Raw genomic sequence first — 22510 nt, forward strand, 5'->3', positions numbered from 1 at the left:
TATACATTAAGTTTCTAATTTTTGTTATTGTATCTTTAATTTTAAAAAAGTTTTTTTCAATATTGTTCAAATCTGCTAGGTCATTGTTTTATAATTTCCTATTCTCTAACAAATGTTTTCAAATTTGCCTTTTGTTTCTTTAATCATAGAATAGCTACTCTATAATTATTGTCTGATAATTCCAATATATGAAACTTTGTGCTCCCTTCTATTGGCTCACGCTCATGCTGTTCTGAACCCCTGTAAGCTTGGAGTGCTTGTTCTTCATTATGTACTTCTCATGTCCTTGAAAAAGTGTTTGTTGTGTCTCTTTGAGACCTAATATTAAAGTGCCTTTCTCCAGAGAGTTGGAACTTTCTTCTGGCAGGCAACTGGGGACACTATTAGTCTGGGTATACTTTTAAAAAGTTTTTCTTCTGGAGAGTACCACTCAGACAATGGAAACTCAGGTTTAAAATCCAGGTGATGGCTATGCTATGTCCACAGCTTCTCAAGAATAAGGTTTTTGGTTTGTTTTAAAGTTGTTGCTTTTCATTATTTCATTTTTTCCCCTGCTCCGCTTAGTAATAAACCCAAACCTCCTCCCTGGGGTTAGAAGGAGATGTATTTACGTCTGGTTTAAACTTGCAATAAGGAAAGAGACCTTTGATAATTCTGCTAAACATGGCAGTTTCTATTAGACGACCCAATCTGAGCAAATCATGATTTTTTACTTTTGTCTTCCGTGAATCTTGAGATTGTTAATAGCAAAACCCAACATTTCCCTTGTTAGAAAAAGCAGATACACATGAGGAAAAAAATGTACCAGATAAGAGTATCAGAAAGTTAGATAATAACGTCTTGAACAATAATGGTGTTCACCAATTCACATAAAAAGAAAACTGGAAGTAGGCTGTTGACACTGTTGAGTCTCTTTGTTAACAAATCATAGAAAGAACCTACTTCCAGATTTCTTGTCATGCTGAGGCTGTGAACTCCCTCACTAGTTAAGATATTATCTAAGTTTCTGATACTTTTAGTTGAAAACATCCTCCTTTACCTTTTACCAATCCAGTGGGTGGAAAATAATAGTATGTTGTTTTAATTTGCATCTCCCCAGCTATTAGTTTTGTTGAACATCTTTTCAATACTTGACCACTTTGAAGATTCTCTTCTGTAAAATTTCCATGTGTGTTTTTGGCCCATTTTTTCATTTAGCACCCCCTCTCCTTCTCTCTCTTTCCACTCTCTCCCTTGCCATGTACACAGGCATGTACACATGCACACACACACAGAGGCTCTTTATCTTTTAAATAGTTATTTTTTTTCTAGTCATATATGCTACAAATATTTCTATCCCATATTTCATTATCTTGGTTTTATTTATGTTATCTTTTATTATTCATTTTTATTTTAGTTTGCATGTAGTCAATTATATCTGTCTTTTCCTTTTACAGCAATTGGATTTCCTGTCTTACTTAAAAACAGCTTCCATACTGTAAAGTCATAAAAACCCTTTTTTTTCCTAAATTTTCCTCTGACATTTAAATTGTTTTATGTTTCACAATTAGATATTTAATCAAGCTGTAATTTATTTTTGTATATGGTATGACACTGTGGTACAGCCCTGTTTTCTTCCAGATGGATAGATAATTATGCCAGCATCATTTCAAAAATAAACCATCCTGGAGTTTCCGCTTCTGCCAAGTTACACTTTAGATGTCCACAGAGCCCTTCTTAGTACAGCACACACAAAAATGCTGAATAAAATATAAATATAAAACTCTTTTTTCTATTATATGATTAACCTGGTAGGAAAATAAATGAATTGCTCAGCAACCAAAAATAAAATGCAAATCCCAGGAGGTATCTGAGCACTGGGACTGCCATTTACCCTGGAGGCATCTGCCAGTTCTTGGTAGTTCAGTGCGTAGTTTATCAGATTGTATAACAAGATCAGGAAATAAAACATGGTTCCTGAAATTGTGAAAGGTCAGAACAGAGATCCTGGTATAAATCAGTCAAATATGAATGGCATTACATTGAAAATAAAACAAAATAGAAAATTTCTGCAGAGAGAGACAGGGTGTATATTCATCTATTTGTCTGTCTCAACCTTGACTTTGGGTAGAGCAAAAAAAAAAAAAAAAAAACAACCTCTCTGAGAGGTCCTCACCATAAGTGTACATCTATATAGGCAGGCTTAGAGCCAGAATTCATGCTATATGTTGGCCAAAAATACCTAATCAAAACACTGAATGGGTTGGAGTTGGTAGCACTTCCAGATACCTGGCAGCAGCTAATATAAATCTCCTCTGGAGGAACATATTTTAAATACAGGCATCAAAAGTTTCCTCCAGATATGATTCTCAAAACATGAACTCACAATCAAAATTAAAAAACACTCAAGGAAAGTAACCACCCAGAATATGAGTCAGCAGATTCAAACTCATAGAAGCTGTAGATATTATTAATTAATTATCAGAGACTCAAATATTAGAAAATATAGGGAAAACAGTTTAAGAAGCTTGAAGAATAGATACAGAAGGCCCAACTTACACAAAATCAGTAAAGAAACTGTGAGAACTTATTAGGGGGCTCACAGACAGAACCCATTACAGGGACACACACCCCAAACATCTTTTGGAACATTTTCCAAAAGAATGGAACTTTTTCACTTATTATTTGTTTGTTTACCCTGAAAACAATCCCCCTCCCCATCCTCCACCCCAAAAGTACACACTAATTTGGGTAAATATAAGTCCTTTTTTTATTGAAATGGAAATGCTCTTGAAGAGCTAAGAAAACATCATTTATTTTTGAGGTGAATTTTTCCCACCAAAGTGGCTTCTCTCCTAATTTCAGAGGAAGCTGTGAGTGGTCAATCTGCATGAGTTACTGTGCAGGAAATTTACTGAAGCCTGAGAGTACTAGATCTAAAGTCACTGGAGTCAGGGCAAGACAAGTAGAATCCAGAAAGGTGGGCAGATATTTTTGGAGTTTAAAAGATCTATTTTTATCTGGTCTAGAAATAAACAGTAATAAGAAATTAGGTTACACTACATAAAATACATATGTTTCTCTTGCTTAACTGATTTGCATAGCATATATTAATTGTAATATTTAAATATTCAGTATGTTCATATAATGAAAATAACATTTACTATTAGTAGAGACATGAGCTCCAAGCACTAGTCAAATACTTGCCTGTTTTTGGAAATGGTTTTCGACTTTCAAGTTTACTTAGAAAAAAGCCCTCTAAATATTTGTGATAATAGTTGAACTTGGAAGGTCACTCCAGTGACATCAAAGATATCTACTACAATAAGCTTCAGGGAAACGAGCAATTTTTCTAATGTTATATTTCTACTAAACTATAAAATTACTTCTATCAAAAAAATTAACTCCTGAAAATTAAACCCACATGCAATGTGAATCAAGGAAGTACTTTTTTTTAAAGGCAAGTGATCAAATTTAATGTGATCTAAATCAAATCCTGCTTACAATGATCTGAATTAATTCAACTTTAATCCAATTTAGTATTATAAATGAATGGGTAAGAAGGTTTTAAAAGGCCACTTAAAAGAAAAACATTGTAAGTTAAAATAGTAACCAGATTCTTAATAGTTTGTTGAGCTAGTTAATTAAAATAATAAATGTCCTTGCTGCATTTAAAATTACCGCATTTTAAATATCAACTAAAGCAGTCTCTCTTAAACTGTAAATATGTAAACAACTTATGGGGTCTGATCAGCATTTTTACTTAATGAAAGAGCACAGAGTACCTTGTACATTTTATGGGTAAGAATATTTTGTGAAACTCTTGTTTCAGATGTGGGTTGGGGGAAATTATATAAAATGTGTTTCTTTCTGTGTGCCACAATGGAAAGCTGTATGAAAGCCGCTAGTCTAAGGTTTTAAGAATTAGAATCAAACGCGTAAGAGGATTTTTAGGAGGGCAAGAGTTTGTGCCTACAGATCTCCAGTTGCTGAGTTACTAGGACACCATCAGGGAGAGGAAGTGGGGAGAAAAAAAGTCATGAGATGTATTCAAGGTAGGATGTTTGTCACAAAGAAACAAAGCAAGAGCCCAATCATCACAAACAGGACCTAAGGACAGAAAAGAGCCAGCTGAAACATGACATGAGTGGGTTACTGTACCTACATGAAGACATTTATCCAGAAATGACACCACAATCTGGGGTGATGAATGAAAGAGCCAAAAGGGAAGGATCCACTTAGCTTTCAGCTGAAACTGAAAAGGGAAGTCCCAGAGTTTCTCCAACCTGTTCTGGTCACCTCTCAACCTTTTCTTCTATCATTTTACCCATGAATGTGATGCAGAGGATTAAGTACTGTGGAAATATCACACTGTCTACCTACTTTTCAGAGTGCTTTTATATATTTCATATACATGTGATCACATTTGAAATTGATAAATTCCTACTAGGCAGAGCAGGGGATATCAATCACACTCACCTGATGACACAAAAACAGCAGAGTTCTTGGCACTGGCTATATCACAGCTCAGCCTAGAGGTTCCCAACTCCTCTCCAACAGCTGCTGTTCCAAACACAGCTAATAACCATTCAGTGCTGCCTCACAGAGAGAACAACCTAACACAAGATGACTGCATATGCAATCCTACTCAATTCAATGTCAATTTACCATACCCATGTCACTAAACGAAACAAATTTTTAGTTTATGTAAAGAAATTTGATATCAATTAAATGTCACATAACATTTTTTGTAGACATATTAATTAACTGGCTAGATAATACATACCTTCCCTGTTATAAGTAATCTTTGAAAGCCAATTAAGATAATCCATCATATCAGTAGACTAAAGCAGAAAAGTAATGTTATAATCGCAATAAATCCATGAAAATACTTGGAAAATGTTAATATTCATTCATGATTTTAAAAATGACTTTCCCAAAACTAGCAATAAAAGCAAATTTCCTCAGTTGATAACAGGGATCTACAAAAAAAACTTCATATTTAATGGTAAAAGAGTGAGTGCACTCCTCCTAGAACCAGGAAAAAGGCAAGGATCTTTAACCACGCCTACTCATCATTGTATTAGTGATCCTAGCCAGTGCAAAAATAACAAGAAAAAGAAATAAAATGTATAGAGATCAGAATGGAAGATGTAAAACTGCCTGTACTCACAGATTATTCTGTATGTAGAAAATGCCAAAGAACTTTTTAAAAAGCTATTAGAACTAATATGCTATTTTCACAAGCTTACAGGATATAAGGTCAATATACAAAATTAATTTTATTTTCATATACTGGCAGTTAACATTTAGAAATTGATATATTAAAAATACCATTTATAGTAGCATCTAAAAACATGCAATACTTAGGGACAAATTCAAGGAAATATGTATAAGACCTGTTTTCTGATAGCTACAATACACTAAGAGTAACTGAAGAAAAACTAAATAAATGGAAAAACATACTATGTTCATGGATCAAAAGAGTTAATATTATTAACATGACTATTTTCTCCAAATAATCCATATTCAACTCAATCTAATAAAAATTTCATCATCATATTTTTGTGAAAATTGTCAAACCAATTCCAAAAGTTAAATGGAAATTCAAAGGACTTAGAATAGCCAAATCAATTTTGAAAAAGAACAAAGTTGGAGGGGTCATACGACCTGATTTTAATACTTACTATAAGGCTACAATAATCAAGAAAGTTTGATAGTGACATAAGTATAGACATATAGAGGCCAGAAATATACCCACATATACATGGTCACTTTATTTTAATTCAAAGGGTCAAAGTAATTGAAAGGATAGATTTTTCCACAGATGATGCTAGGAACAACTTCATATACATGTGGAAAAAATAAAACTCCACCTAACCTCACATAATAACAAAAATTAAATTTAAATTGAACATAGAACTAAATGTAAAAGCTGAAATGTTAAAATTTCTACAAGAAAACATAAAAGAAAATATTTATGACCTTTGGATAGATAAAGACTTCTCAGGACATGAAATATGTGAACCATTAATAATTTTTAAAAAAGATAAAATATACTTCATCAAATTTTGATCTTCTACTCTGCAAAGGACACCTTCAAGGAAGCAAAATGTCAATCCACAGAATGAGAGAAAATAGGCATGATATACATATCTGATAAAGGACTTGTATTCAGAATATATAAAGAACTCTTAAATTCAACCATAAGAAGATAACCCAGTTTTTTTAATATGCAAAGTATTTGACACTTTATAAAGAAAGAAACACAAATGTCCAATGTGTGCAAGAAAAAAATAATTTATCATCATTAGTCATTAGGGAAATGCAAATTAAAACCACAATGAAATACCACTATACAATCACTTGAATGGCCAAAATTAAAAAGACTGATTATACCAAGTGCTGACAAAAATATGGATCAAATGGAACTATCATACATTTCTGCTGGGGATACAAAATGGTATAAGCAGTGTGAAAACTATTTGGGAGATTAGATTTATAAATTAAACATATAGTTATTATTTGACCATTCAATTCCACTCTTAGGTATTTTCTCAAGAGAAAGGTAACATATCTCCAAAGACTTGTACTCAATTGTTCAGTGCAGCTTTGTTAATAACAGCCCCAAAATGAAAACAACCTGAATACCCATTGTGGATGAAAGCGTAAAAATAACAAAACATACAGTGGGATATTACCCAGCAGTAAAAAGGAAACAAGCTGCTGATATACCCAACTTCATGAATAAATCTCAAAAACATGCTGAGTGAAAGAAGCCAAGTGCAAAATTATATCTTCCATAGGACTCCTTTTATGTGAAACTCCAGTAAAAATTAATCTACAGCTATTAGAAAATAGATCAGTCTCCCAGCCCTGGTGAAAGTGGCGATTGACTGAGAACATTTTGAGGTAATGGAAATGTTGTGGCAGTTACACAAATGTATGTGTCAAGACACACCAAACTGTGCACTTAAGATGTGTGCATTTCATTATATCCAAATTATACCTCAATAAAATTGATTTTTAAAAAAGAAGGTCTGGTTCCCAAGTGGACTTGAGGTAGAACATAGGCATCTCAGTAGTTAGAGTTTAGAGTTGGGCTGGGAAGGACCCACATCCTAGCTGCGCTAAGCACCTTTAATTTGCCCAACTGCGTGTGAACCATTTTGTCCTCCAAGACCTTTTGTTGCAGTCAAAGTACTGTCTTGTACCCGTACTGACTGGCAGAACATGGTCTTATGGATAATTCTTTATTAAGAAGACACATTAAAGAGGTCATTGCCACAGCCTAATATGGAGACTTTCCTTCCCCTCCTTAATCTTTTGGATCTTGTTATGGGAAGACCAGCGTCAAATATAGGGGACCTTCATTTTAGGGTTCTCTGGTCCACCAAAACCAGGGGAGAATATATAAGGAAAGAAAAATTCAGGTATCAGAATAGATACCAGATCACTATCAAACCAAGGAAGTCTATGGAATCTGAGACAAAATAACTGTGGTCTAAAATCAAAGACTCCTAGTAGCTTTGGGGGATGAAATATGCCAAGTATGACTTCTGAGGTCGTAACATATAGCATAATGCTTCAGAGTAGTGTTTCTCAAAGAATGGGACAAGTATTAGGGGTGGTTCATGAAATGATTTTTAAGGGTTCTTGAGATTAATTGGAGTGGTAAACCAACATGATACTAAATAACATTGAATCATACAAGAATTTCTCCTCTAGTTCTCTTAGTTTTTCTGATTATGTATCAAAAGGACTCATTTCATGTTAGTATGTCTTTAACACCACTGTCTTCTCTTTTAAACAAAAAGAAAATACAAAATACCTAACTGTAATGCAGTCAGTACATTTGTTTGTTTATTTACGTAGTTACCTTTTATTTATGGCAAGTAAATTGGTTTTTCATTTGTAGAAGTAATGTCAAGTTTTTGCATAAAGTAAATGTTCTCCAGTAAAAAAGGGGGAGAGCAGTTAATTTATTAAAAATAATAATAGGTTAAAAATACTATATTAGAATATGGTGATATATGAACATCTGAGATTGGATAACAGTACATGTAAATGTTCATTTGTGAGGAAGATATGTATTTGTGTATAGATATTAACGTACTAAAGAAAATCTACAAGCAGGACATTTTCATGTCATAAATTAATTTTTAATTTGAATTACTTGCCCCTTACTAGCCCCCAAAATTTCAGACTCCAGATTATTGATAAAAGGCCAGATTAAGATTTTTGTACCTTGTAAATTAGGATAAAACTCCATGAAATTGGGGGAAAGGCAAGAATATATTTGCACAATAATGAAGGGTCAAATTCCATTCTATCTGTCTTTTGTTAATGAGTGCTCTCACTTGAGTGTGGGCAAAGAAGATATGCAGAAGTTACCTATGAAAAAAAGATTCTGTCTCCATAAAAGCTGGCAATCTACTATTTTTGTTTTGCTCTTTTTTCTCTTCTTTTTTCTTGGTATACACTTTAATTTCTTTCCTTTAAGAGAATCCATAAAAATTTATATTTTACTTTAGGTTCATTAATCACTTCAAAAAATACAACTCATGTGTACAGATTTCTTCAACATTGTTATGCTGTTGTCAATGTTTTGACAGTCTTGTGCAATTTTTAAAAAATCAATCTCAACTAGGCTCTAGAGAATTTTACCAAAAACAAAAAAAGGGAGAGAGAGAACTGTAAAACAGATTTTCTTATTTAAATAAACATAAAACAGTTTGATTTCTATCATGTGTATATAACTTTCCAAGAGTACAATTAAATTTGGCATAAACAAAGATAAACCCTTTACCTGTCGGAAGGTGCAGAGTTATGTTGTTGCAAAAATCTGTGAAGCAGCATTCCGTTTTGGTAACATTGTTGGAACTGTGACAGAAGACTTGCGCATTTAATTCTGGGAGAGAGACACAGGACTTGATCACCTGTTCCTTTCCGTTGGTTAACATAACGGAAGCCCAACACGCTCCTTCTGTTTGGCAGGTAAAGTTTGAGGAGTCACACAAAAGACAAACACACTTCAAACCTGGAAAAGGTAAGGCAAAAAGCTTTAGGAAGCTATAATGCAAATTTATTTCATAATACTTAAATAGCGAAATTCAATCTTTATGAAGATTGAGAGAGGGTTTAAATAGTACTAGATAGACACACATGCTAAAGCTGTTACTCCCTCTCGGCAATGTGTTTTATCAAAAGGGTTGCCCAATCATCATTTACTATTGCTTATATTTTTACAAGCAATTTATCCAGTTGCTACTATATTTTGAAACAATTTTCTAATCCATGGTGTAAATCCCTCCTTTTTAAGCTCAACCAGCTCTTTCCTAAATCAATAGCTCCTATGAAATGCTAGGATACAGTAACACAGCAACCTAGGGGCGCTGTCCAGCATCACTTGTAGAACATAAGTGTTGTTACAGGAGCTGAGTAACTGTACAGTCCAGTGTATTCTGTTCATTTACAATTTCTCCTTTAAACTGTTAAGTGAATGTGCTAAACACAAACCTAACCATAGATATTTACAGCTTTAAAAAATAGTGTGACTCTTCACATTTATATTCTGTGATTCTTTAACATTATTGTATTGTCACAGTTACCTTTAAGGCATTGATGAGCCATTATACTTCCCCCTCTTCACTAAAGAATACATCTCAGAATGAGAGTCATTTGAACATAGACCATGACCTTCAGGCAATTTTCTTTAATCAACACATCTATTCAGTAGAGCAAAACAGATCAATCATAGAATTTAATATATTCGTATCAATAAAACTTTCAAAAATTAGACTTTGCTAAATTAATCTGTTTTCTTCTCAAGTTTTCTCAACATTCCCTACTTAATAAACACACATATACACACACACCCCACGTTAACTCACATGTTCAAAGTGGTAGAGCACTTCTGTTCTAACGTTAAATATCTGTCATCACGTCAACCACTGGAATAATCCAGTGGTTGTGAGTAATTTATTCAAATTTTATTTAAATTATTTTTCAATAGAACAATGCTGAATAAGCCTTTTGTATCATTACTTTAATGAAGGTTTTGTTAAATTGTAACAGCACCCTGCAATTTCTGAACGTCCAACATTTTTCCATACAATCATTTTTTTCTCAAATTAAAGTCTTTAAATTGCTAATTACTCAAATTGGAGCTGATTTTATACCTGTAAAATATTTGATACAGAAATGGCCATTTTTATACTCAACTTCAAATACCAATGTAAGCAATATAGATAATATTCCTATATAACTGCATGTGTAAGAAAGAACAAACCACATAGTGATCAATAGAAATTATCTCTTCTTTTGATAATTGTTCTTGAACAGCAAAATACCATCCCTACAAACATTTTTATTACTACATGCTAAGGGACTTACAATCATGAAATAAAATACCATTTTTTAATCAACACTGGATCAAGTATAATAGCTTACTCTTCTATTTATATTCTAGTGGTTATCAATATAAATAAATATAATCTTTTGTTGATATTAATGTGCTATGGTAGAACCTAATAAGGTAGACTGATTGGGACTCAGTAGAGCTAGATATATAAAATCTAGGTAATTTGGAAATGTTTTAAGTCACTCTCCTTGCATAAAAGAGAGCTCATATAATAAAGATCCATCCACCCAGGCATCTTCTGACAGTGGAACCTCCCTCTCTCCAGCATCTTCTGATTCAAATCTGACAAAAGCCTTCAAATCCTGGTAATAATCTTGGCTATTACTTAGCTCCTCTGTGCTTCCACACCCTTATATGAAAGGTGAGATATACCTCCTCACGGTGTCATTATGGAGAATAAAATAGTTAATCTACATAAAGTCCTAAGAATAATGCCTGGCTCATAGGAATTACTATGTAAATATTAGTGACTCTGTCTTCTTTTACTGGAGGAGTTAAAGCTGGTGGTCCTATGAAACAATCAAAATACATTTGTAATCCATAAAGAAAGACTGAATGAACTAATGTGCACAGACCATTTAAAAAGCATAACAAAGAGTGTTTTTCCTATGTTTTCCTCTAAGAGTTTTACAGTGTCCAGTCTTAAACTTAGGTCTTTAATCCATTTTGAGCTTATTTTTGTGTATGGTGTTAGCTAGTGTTATAATTTCATTTTTTACATGCAGCTGTCCAGTTTTCCCAGAGCCACTTATTGAAGAGGCTGTCCTTTCTCCATTGTATATTCTTGCTTCCTTTGTCATAAATTAGGTGACCATATGTGTGTGGGTTTATCTCTGGACTTAAAACTCTTAGAGGAAAACATAGGAAAAACACTCTTTGACATAAACCACAGCAAGATCTTTTTTGACCCACCTCCTAGAGTAATGAAAATAGAAACAAAAATAAACAAATGGGACCTAATGAAACTGAAAAGCTTTTGCACAGCAAAGGAAACCATAAACAAGATGAAAAGACAACCCTCAGAATGGGAGAAACTATTTGCAAATGAAGCAATGGACAAAGGATTAATCTCTAAAATATACAAACAGCTCATGGAGCTCAATATCAAAAAAACAAACAACCCAATTAAAAAATGGCCAGAAGACCTAAATAGACATTTCACCAAAGAAGACATACAGTTGGCCAAGAGGCACATGAAAAGATGCTCAATATCACTAATTGTTACAGAAATGCAAATCAAAACTACAATAAGGTATCACCTCACATGGGTCAGAATGGCCATCATCAAAAAATCTACAAACAATAAATGCTGGAGAGGGTGTGGAGAAAAGGGAATCCTTTTGCACTGTTGGTGGGAATGTAAATTGATACAGCCACTATGGAGAAGAGTATGGAGGTTCCTTAAAAAACTAAAAATAGAACTACCATATGACCCAGCTATCCCACTACTGGGCATATACCCTGAGAAAACCATAATTAAAAATGACACATGTATCCAATGTTCATTGCAACACTATTTACAATAGCCAGGACATGGAAACAACCTAAATGTCCAATGATAGATGAATGGATAACGAAGATGTGGTACATATATACAATGGAATATTACTCAGCCATATGAAGGAACGAAATTGGGTCTTTGGAGAGATGTGGATGGACCTAGAGTCTGTCATACAGTGAAGTAAGCCAGAAAGAGAAAAACAAATACCAGATATTAATGCATATATGTGGAATCTAGAAAAATGGTACAGATGAACCTATTTGCAGGGCAGGAATAGAGACGTAGACGTAGAGAATGGACAAGTGGACACAGTGGGGGAAGGGGAGGGTGGGACGAACTGGGAGATTAGGATTGACATATATACACTACCTTACATAAAACAGATAGCTAACAGAAACATGCTATAAAGAACAGGAAGCTCAGCTTGGTGCTCTGTGACGACCTAGATGGGTGGGATGGGGGAGGTGGTGGGAGGGAGATCCAAGAGGGAGGGGATATAGGTATACATATAGCTGATTCACTTCATTGTACAGCAGAAACTGACACAATATTGTAAAGCAATTATACTCCAATAAAGAATAAAAATAAAAAGCATAACAAAGAAATTCATCTCTTTCTGCATGGCTGAGTGAGTTGAATGCTCTTATTCTTTTAATGGTCCAGGCTAGATCCCCAGTGGTCACAAAGAAGGGTGGTCTTGTGATAGTACAGATAAAGATTTCAGGAAAAGACCAAGTTTCCAGTCCTGGCTCTGTCACTCACTTGTTGATTGGCTTTGGAGAAGATATTTAACCTTATAGGGCTTCAGTGCCTTCCTCTGAAAAATGGAAAATTAACCAGGGGAAGGGCAGTGGGTCTAGAAATCCTGAAGTCTCATAGAGTGCCAACATTTTACAATTTTATGAATTTACAACTTAAGGAAATTTACAATTTAAAAATACGGAAAATTCTTTTACAATTAAAAAACCTACCCCACTATGGTTATTCTTCAGTCTCATATTTTAAGGGGCTGAAGTTGGGAAGAATAACTGTCCTGATACATAGTCTCAAACCATTTGTTACTAGACTCTTCATCAGAGTCTCCTTGAATTTTCTATTTCCATGAGAAGCCTAGCCTGGAAATCAAGGCAAGTAACTAAGGGATATGGGTCCAATGAGTGGAGACAACCATAAAGTACTCAATAACTAAACATATGTTAGTTTCATGTGTGCTTAATGTTGCGTATAATTCCCAGTGCAACCGTGGGAATTAGTTGCCACTCTCTCCATTTTACAGATAATGAAATGAGGCTCAAAAAGATCAAGTGACTGAATTTATGTGGCAGTCATCAGACTACTCAAACAATGTTGTCTCTATCCTACCAAAGCTGATATGAAAAAAAAAAAAAAAAAGATGGGTACAGAAACCATCCTCACACCTCACCAGTTTCTAGCAATGGTGAATAAAATATAACTTATTATAAACTTTATATTTTATATACAAGAAAATATTTTATTTTAAGAATAAAATTTAATTCTAATACAGCAAAAAGACATTAATAATTACTTAACAATGGACAATTGATATTTTCATCTTTATTGTCCTAATTATCTTTTTAAACAAATTCTGCCTACATATTTTCTGAGGAGACAAGTGGTCAAATAAAAGTCAATATCCTGTGCCTAACATCTAGTATAAATAACCTTACCTTTCAGTTTGTTTAAGTTTTGTATTAAGTGTAAGTTTCTAAGTACATAATCTGATACTTTCTCTTGGAAGCATTACTAGCTCCCTATAAAAATGATTACAGGGCTTCCCTGGTGGCGCAGTGGTTGAGAGTCCACCTGCCAGTGCAGGGGACACGGGTTCGTGCCCCGGTCCGGGAAGATCCCACATGCCGCGGAGCGGCTGGCCCGTGAGCCATGGCCGCTGAGCCTGTGCTCCGCAACGGGAGAGGCCACGACAGTGAGAGGCCTGTGTACTGCAAAAAAAAAAAAAAAAAAAAACCTCCTTCAATTTAAAGTAAAAGGTACCAATCAGAAGAATAATACAGACCAAAGTGATACAGTTAAGACATAGTAAGTGAGACATTTACTTTAAATCTTGCATGATGGAAAACACTGACAAAACTGAGGATTTGTTGATGATAATGGCTTCAAACAATTGCTAAATGTCCTCATTTATTCCAGGTCAATTGGCTGTACTGTAGCACTGACAGAGAACAAACAGCAAACTAAAACGAACCTAAGATGTATATCTAAGACACAACCTACAAACATATTCAGTCTTGCACATAGTGGATTGGTGGGAAATTAAAAATGCAAGACTGAACATAGATCCCTAGTGTTACCAATTAAAACATAGGTTGCCATTAGAGACGAGACATGTATTCATATTTTGTGTTTTTAAAAAAATTATGTTATTGAGTCAATTACACTAGAATATTCTATGACAGGATAAAACTGGTTGTTAGCAGACAACAGGTCAGACTTACATTTCTTTATTTTATACTTTCCCATTATACTGTACTTGAGTCATATGGAAAGGGATAGCAAATGAAGTTGAAGAAGGAGGTAATTACCCGTAATAAGGAGGTCTATTAGATTTTCCCCACAAGGAAGATTGCACTTTTCTTGTGTCTCCTCCTACCCTTTTAATTATCCTCTGCTTCCCCCTTTTTGCCAATTAGTCTATAAAAGCCAAGACATCTGTTACCCACAAGACATCTGTTACCCACATGAAACCAAAGGATGTGCATATTTCTAATCAACCAGAAAATAAATGTTCATCCATATTTACATGTGGTGGCAAGCACACCCTGGTGTCTAGAAATGTAAAGACCATAAGACTACAAAAAAGAACCAAATGTATCACTTGTGTTTGTGTGCTATTCTTACTAATATTTGGTTGGGAAATATTAGTGTTTTGAATTAGATACTATTTTCATTAAACTGGTTTCCTACATTTGGGGGTTATATGCTAAAACATTTATTAGCCAGTGCCTTACATAAATTTCTGACACATACCTTTTCCTCTTTTCCAGAAATTAGGTGATTCAATTTCCCTAATTTGGGAGCAGGACATAAAATCAAAATATTTTTTTAATTCAGAAAACTCTCAGGTTTGACCTGCTGCCTTTCATCACTTGCAGACTTCTGAGTTAAAAAAAGAACAATTCAAGCTCATCAGTGTGCTGAATATGAAAAGGACAGCAACAGGATAGGAGCCGGGACAACTGGCACTACTGTCTGTGAAGTAAAGCTAGACAGGGCAATGGAAATTCTTTGACCCTTTGTATTCCTTTTCAAAATTTTATTTTCTTGTCATATGGTCATTTCAAAACATTTTCCTTTCTTAATGGTAAGGAAAAATAGAATAGAAAAAGAAAGTAGCTTTAATAAAATATGGACAGAGGACCTTAAGATGGCAGAGGAGTAAGATGTGGAGATCACCTGCCTCCCCACAAATACATCAAAAATACATCTAGGGCTTCCCTGGCGGCGCAGTGGTTGAGAGTCCACCTGTCGATGCAGGGAACACGGGTTTGTGCCCCGGTCTGGGAAGATCCCACGTGCCATGGAGCGGCTGGGCCCGTGAGCCATGGCCGCTGAGCCTGCGCGTCCGGAGCCTGTGCTCCGCAATGGGAGAGGCCACAACAGTGAGAGGCCCGTGTACCGCAAAAAAAAAAACAAACATCTACATGTGGAACAACTCTTACAGAAAACCTACTGAATGCTGGCAGAAGACCTCAGACCGCCCCAAAGGCAAGAAACTCCCCACGTATCTGGGTAGGGCAAAAGAAAAAAAGTAAAAACAGAGACAAAAGAATAGGGATGGGACCTGCACCTCTGGGAGGCAGCTGTGAAGGAGGAAAAGTTTCCACACACTAGGAAGCCCCTTCACTGATGGAGACGGGCTGGGGCGGGGTGGGAGGAACCTTCAGAGCCATGGAGGAGAGCGCAGCAGCAGGGGTGCAGAGAGCAAAGCAGAGAAATTCCCTCACAGAGGATCGGTGCCGACCAGCACTCATCAGCCTGAGACGCTTGTCTGCTCACCCACGGGGGAGGGTGGGGGCTGGGAGCTGAGGTTCAGGCTTTGGAGGTCAGATCTCAGGGAGAGGTTGGGATCTCTGGGGTTGGCTGCATGAACACAACCTGAAGGGGGCTAGTGCACCACAGCTAGCTGGGAGGGAGTCAGGGAAAAAGTCTGGAACTGCCTAAGAGTCAAGAGAACATTGTTTCGGAGTGCGTGAGGAGAAGGGATTCAGAGTACCACCTAAAAGAGCTCCAGAGACGGCCATGAGCCACAGCCATCAGTGCAGACACCAGAGATGGGCATAAAACACTAAGGCTGCTGCTGCAGCCACCAAGAATCCTGTATGCAAACACAGGTCACTATCCACACCTCCCCTCCCAGGAGCCTGTGCAGCCTGCCACTGCCAGGGTACCATAATCCAGGGAGAACTTCCCCAGGAGAACGCATGGTGCGCCTCAGGCTGCTGCAAGGTCACGCTGGCCTCTGCCACTGCAGGCTCGCCCCACATTCAGTACCTCTCCCTTCCCAAGGCCTGACTGAGCCAGAGCCCCTGAATCAGACACTCCTTTAACACCCTCCTGTCTGGGCAAAGAACAGATGCCATCAGGCGACCTACATGCAGAGGCAGGGCCAAATCCAAAGCTGAACCCCGGGAGCTGTGCGAAAAAAGAAGAGAAAGGGAAATCTCTACCAGCAGCCTCAGGAGCAGTGGATCAAATCTCCACAATCGACTTGTTGTACCCTGCATCTGTGGAATATCTGAATAGACAATGAATCATCCCAAAATTGAGGTGGTGGACTTTGGGATCAACTGTAGACTTCGGGTTTGGTTTCTGCATCTAATTTGTTTCTGGTTTTATGTTTATCTTAGTTAAGTATTTAGAGCTTATTATCATTGATAGATTCTTTTATTGATTTGGTTGCTCTCTTTCTTTCTTTTTATATATATATATTTTTTCTTTCCCTTTTCTTCTTTTTGTGACTGTGTATGTGTATGCTTCTTTGTGTGATTTTGTCTGTATAGGATTGCTTTTACCATTTGTCCTAGGGTTTTGTCAGTCTGTTTTTCTTTTTAGTATAGTTTTTAGCACTTGTTATCATTGGTGGATTTGTTTATCGGTTTGGTTGCTCTCTTCTTTTATTTTTAGTTTTTTTATTTTAATAACTTTATTTATTTTTCTTTCTTTCTTTTCTACCTTTTATTCTGAGCCGTGCGGCTGACAGGGTCTTCATGCTCCAGCCGGGTGTCATGCCTGAGCCCCTGAGGTGAGAGAGCCTAGTTCAGGACATTGGTCCACCAGAGACCTCCAGACCCCATGTTATACCAATTGGCGAGAGCTCTCCCAGAGATCCCTGCCTCAACGCTAAGACCCAGCTCCACTCAATGACAAGCAAGCTACAGTGCTGGACATGCCATGACAAACAACTAGCAAGACAGGAACACAACCCCACCCATTAGCAGAGAGGCGGCCTAAAATCATAGTAAGTTCACAAACATTCCAAAACACGCCACCAGGTGCAGTCCTGCCCACCAGAAAGACAAGATCCAGCCTCATCCACCAGAACACAGGCACCAGTACCCTCCACCAGGAAGCCTACACAAACCACTTAACCAAACTTAGCCAATGGGGGAAGACACCAAAAACAATGGGAACTGTGAAACTGCAGCCTGTGAAAAGGAGACCCCAAACACAGTAAATTAAGCAAAATGAGAAGACAGAGAAATACACAGTACATGAAGGAGCAAGGGGTACACTTACCAGGCCAAACAAATGAAGAGAAATAGGCTGTCTACCTGAAAAAGAATTCAGAGTATGGATAGTAAAGATGATCCAAAATCTTGGAAATAGAATAAATACAAGAAACGTTTAACAAGGACCTAGAAGAACGAAAGAGCAAACAACAATTATGAATTGTTTTTAATGAATTGTTTTAAATGAAATTAAAAATTCTCCAGAAAAAATCAAGAGCAGAAAAACGGAGGCAGAAGAACGGATAAGTGACCTAGAAGATAAAATAGTGGAAATAACTAACAAAGAGAAGAATAAAGAAAAAAGAATGAAAAGAATTGAGGACAGTCTCAGAGACCTCTAGGACATTAAACTCACCAATATTTGAATTATAGGGGTCCCAGAAGAGGAATAGAAAAAGAAAGAGTCTGAGAAAATATTTGAGGAGATTATACTTGAAAACTTCCCTAAAATGGGAAAGGAAATGGTCAATCAAGTCCAGGAAGTGCAGAGAGTCCCATACACGATAAATACAAGGAGAAACATGCCAAGACACATATTAATCAAACTATTGGGCTTCCCTGGTGGCGCAGTGGTTGAGAGTCCACCTGCCGATGCAGGGGATGCGGGTTCGTGCCCCGGTCGAGGAAGACCCCACATGCCGTGGAGCAGCTGGGCCCGTGAGCCATGGCCGCTGAGCCTGCGCGTCTGGACCCTGTGCTCCAGAATGGGAAAAGCCACAACAGTGAGAGGCCCACGTACCACAAAACAAAACAAAACAAACAAACAAAAAAAACTATCAAAAATTAGATACAAAGAAAACATATTAAAAGCAGCAATAGAAAAGGAACAAATGACATACAAGGGGCTCTCCATAAGATTAACAGCTGATCTTTCAGCAGAAACTCTGCAAGCCAGAAGGGACTGGCAGGACATATTTAAAGTGATGAAGGGGAAAAACCTACAACCAAGAATACTCTACCCAGTAAGGATCTCATTCAGATTCAACAGAGAAATTAAAACCTTTACAGAGAAGCAAAGGCTAATAGAATTCAGCACCAACAAACCAGCTTTGACAAAAACGCTGAAGGAACTTCTCTAGGCAGGAAACAGAGACTTACAAAAACAAACCCAAACCAATTAAGAAAATGGTAATAGGAACACACATATTGATAATTACCTTAAATATGTAAATGGATTAAATGCTACAACCAAAAGACATAAACTGGCTGAATAGATACAAAACAAGACACATATATATGCTGTCTACAAGTGACCCAAGTCAGACCTAGAGACACATACAGACTGAAAGTGAGGGGATGGAAAAAGGTATTCCATGCAAATGGAAATCAAAAGAAAGCTGGAGTAGCAATTCTCATATCAGACAAAATAGACTTTAAAATAAAGACTATTACAAGGGACAAAGAAGGACACTGCATAATGATCAAGGGATCAATCCAAGAAGAATATATAACAATTGTAAATATTTATGCACCCAACAAAGGAGCACCTCAATACATACGGCAAATGCTAACAGCCATAAAAGAGGAAATTGACAGCAACACAATCATAGTAGAGGACTTTAACACCCCACTTTCACCAATGGACAGATCATCCAAATTGAAAATAAATAAGGAAACACAAGCTTTAAATGACACATTAAACAAGATGGACTTAATTCATATTTATAGGACATTCCATCCAAAAAAAACCAGAATACACTTTCTCCTCAAGTGCTTATGGAACATTCTCCAGGAGAGACCATATCTTGGGTCACAAATCAAGCCTTGGTTAATTTAAGAAAATTGAAATCATATCAAGTATCTTTTCTGACCACAACACTATGAGACTAGATAGCAATTATAGGAAATAAACCTGCAAAAACTACAAACACATGGAGGCTAAACAAGACACTACTTAATAACCAAGAGATCACTGAAGAAATAGAAGAGGAAATCAAAAAATACCTAAAACAAATGACAACGAAAACACGACAACCCAAAACCTATGGGATGCAGCAAAAACAGTTCTAAGAGAGAAGTTTATAGCAATACAATCTTACCTCAAGAAACAAGAAACATCTCAAATAAACAACCTAACCTTACACCTAAAGCAATTAGAGAAAGAAGAACAAAAATACCCCAAAGTCAGCAGAAGGAAAGAAATCATAAAGATCAGATCAGAAATAAATGAAAACAAAATGAAGGAAACAATAGGAAAGATCAATAAAACTAAAAGCTGGTTCTCTGAGAAGATAAACAAAATTGATAAACCATTAGCCAGACTCATCAAGAAAAAAAGGGAGAAGACTCAAATCAATAGAACTAGAAATGAATAAGGGGAAGTAACAACTGACATTGCAGAAATACAAAGGATAATGAGAGGTTACTACAAGCAACTCTATGCCAATAAAATGGACAACCTGGAAGAAATGAACAAATTCTTAGAAAGCACAACCTTCCAAGGCTGAACCAGGAAGAAATGGAAAATATAAACAGACCAATCACAAGCACTGAAATTGAGACTCTGATTAAAAATCTTCCAACAAACAAAAGCCCAGGACCAGATGGGTTCACAGGCAAATTCTATCAAACAGTTAGAGAAGAGCTAACATCTATCTTTCTCAAACTCTTCTAAAATATAGCAGAGGGAAGAACACTCCCAAACTCATTCTACAAGGCCACCATCACCCTGATACCAAAACCAGACAAAGATGCCACAAAAAAAGAAAACTACAGGCCAATATCACTGATGAACATAGATGCAAAAACCCTTAACAAAATGCTAGCAAACAGAATCCAACAGCACATTAAAAGGACCATACACCATGATTAAGTGGAGTTTATCCCAGGAATGCAAGGATTTTTCAACATATGCAAATCAGTCAATGTGATACACCATATTAACAAATTGAAGGAGAAACACCACATGATCATCTCAATAGATGCAGAAAAAGATTTTGACAAAATTCAACACCCATTTATGACAAAAACCCTCTGGAAAGGGGGTTTACCTCAACGTAATAAAGATCATGTTGACAAACCCACAGCCAACATCATTCTCAATGGTGAAAAACTGAAACCATTTCCACTATGATCAGGAACAAGACAAGGTTGCCCACTCTCACCACTATTATTTAAAATAGTTTTGGAAGTTTTAGCCACAGTAATCAGAGAAGAAAAAGAAATAAAAGTAATCCAAATCAGAAGTGAAGAAGTAAAACTGTCACTGTTTGCAGATGACATGATACTATACATAGAGAATCCTAAAGATGCTACCAGAAAACCATTAGAGCTAATTAATGAATGTGGTAAAGTAGCAGGATACAAAATTAATGCACAGAAATCTCTTGCATTCCTATACACTAATGATGAAAACTCTGAAAGAGAAATTAAGGAAACACTCCCATTTACCACTGCAACAAAAAGAATAAAATATCTAGGAATAAACCTACCTAAGGAGACAAAAGACCTGTATGCAGAAAACTATAAGACACTGATGAAAGAAATTGAAGGTGATACAAACAGATGGAGAGATATACCATGTTCTTGGATTGGAGGATTCAACATTGTGAAAATTACTATACTACCCAAAGCAATCTACAGATTCAATGCAATCCTTATCAAACTACCAATGGCATTTTTCAGAGAACTAGAACAAAAAAATTCACAATTTGTATGGAAACACAGAAGACCCCGAATAGCCAAAGCAATCTTGAGAAAGAAAAATGGAGCTGGAGGAATCAGATTCCTGGACTTCAGACTATACTGCAAAGCTACAGTAATCAAGACAGTATGGTATTGGCACAAAAGCAGAAATATAGATCAGTGGAACAGGGTAGAAAGCTCAGAGATAAACCCACACATATATGTTTACCTTATCTTTGATAAAGGAGGCAGGAATATACTGTGGAGAAAAGACAGCCTCTTCAATAAGTGGTGCTGGGAAAACTGGACAGCTACATGTAAGAGAATGAAATTAGAACACTCCCTAACACCCTATACAAAAATAAACTCAGAATGGATTAAAGACCTAAATGTTATGCCAGGCACTATAAAAACTCTTAGAAGAAAACATAGGCAGAACACTCTATGACATAAACCACAGCAAGATCCTTTTTGACCCACCTCCTAGAGGAATGGAAATAAAAACAAAAATAAACAAATGGGACCTAATGAAACTTAAAAGCTTTTTCACAGCAAAGGAAACCATAAACAAGATGAAAAGACAACCCTGAGAATGGGAGAAAATATTTGCAAACGAAGCAACCAACAAAGAATTAATCTCCAAAATATACAAGCAGCTCATGCAGCTCAATATCAAAAAAACAAACAACCCAATCCAAAAATGGTCAGAGGACCTAAGCAGACATTTCTCCAAAGAAGATATACAGACTGCCAGCAAACACATGAAAGAATGCTCAACATCACTAATCATTAGAAAAATGCAAATCAAAACTACAATGAGATATTATCTCACACCAGTCAGAATGGCCATCATCAAAAAAATCTACAAACAATAAATGCTGGAGAGGGTGTGGAGAAAAGGGCACCCTACTGCACTGTTGGTAGGAATGTAAATCAATACAGCCACTATGGAGAACAGTATGGAGGTTCCTTAAAAAACTAAAAGTAGAACTACCATACAACCCAGCAATCCCACTACTGGGCATATACCCTGAGAAAACCATAATTCAGAGTCATGTACCACAATGTTCATTGCAGCACTATTTACAATAGCCAGGACATGGAAGCAACCTAAGTTTCAATTGATAAATGAATGGATAAAGAAGATATGGCACATATATACAATGGAATATTACTCAGCCACAAAAAGAAATGAAACTAAGTTATTTGTATTGA

At 36.3% G+C, this 22510-nt stretch overlaps 1 protein-coding gene across 4 annotated transcripts in view; it reads right to left on the reverse strand.

Annotated features, from left to right (window-relative positions):
- ACVR1C (activin A receptor type 1C) overlaps positions 1 to 22510 on the reverse strand; it is an 84572-nt gene that overhangs the window by 30199 nt on the left and 31863 nt on the right. Inside the window, exons 1-3 of one of the 4 annotated variants that reach the window (XM_065880360.1) lie at positions 16229 to 16246; positions 15012 to 15018; positions 8789 to 9019 (exon numbers count right to left, since the gene is read on the reverse strand). In XM_065880360.1, coding sequence (XP_065736432.1) covers positions 8789 to 8942 — 154 coding nt within the window. In that variant the 5' untranslated portion in view covers positions 8943 to 9019; positions 15012 to 15018; positions 16229 to 16246. Of the gene's footprint in view, positions 1 to 8788; positions 9020 to 15011; positions 15019 to 16228; positions 16247 to 22510 lie in introns of those variants that run through there. The other 3 variants (XM_065880358.1, XM_065880361.1, XM_065880359.1) reach the window with 3 other exon arrangements.

The sequence above is a fragment of the Phocoena phocoena genome, chromosome 7 (genome assembly GCF_963924675.1).
Source record: "Phocoena phocoena chromosome 7, mPhoPho1.1, whole genome shotgun sequence".
Classification (NCBI taxonomy): Eukaryota; Metazoa; Chordata; class Mammalia; order Artiodactyla; family Phocoenidae; genus Phocoena; species Phocoena phocoena.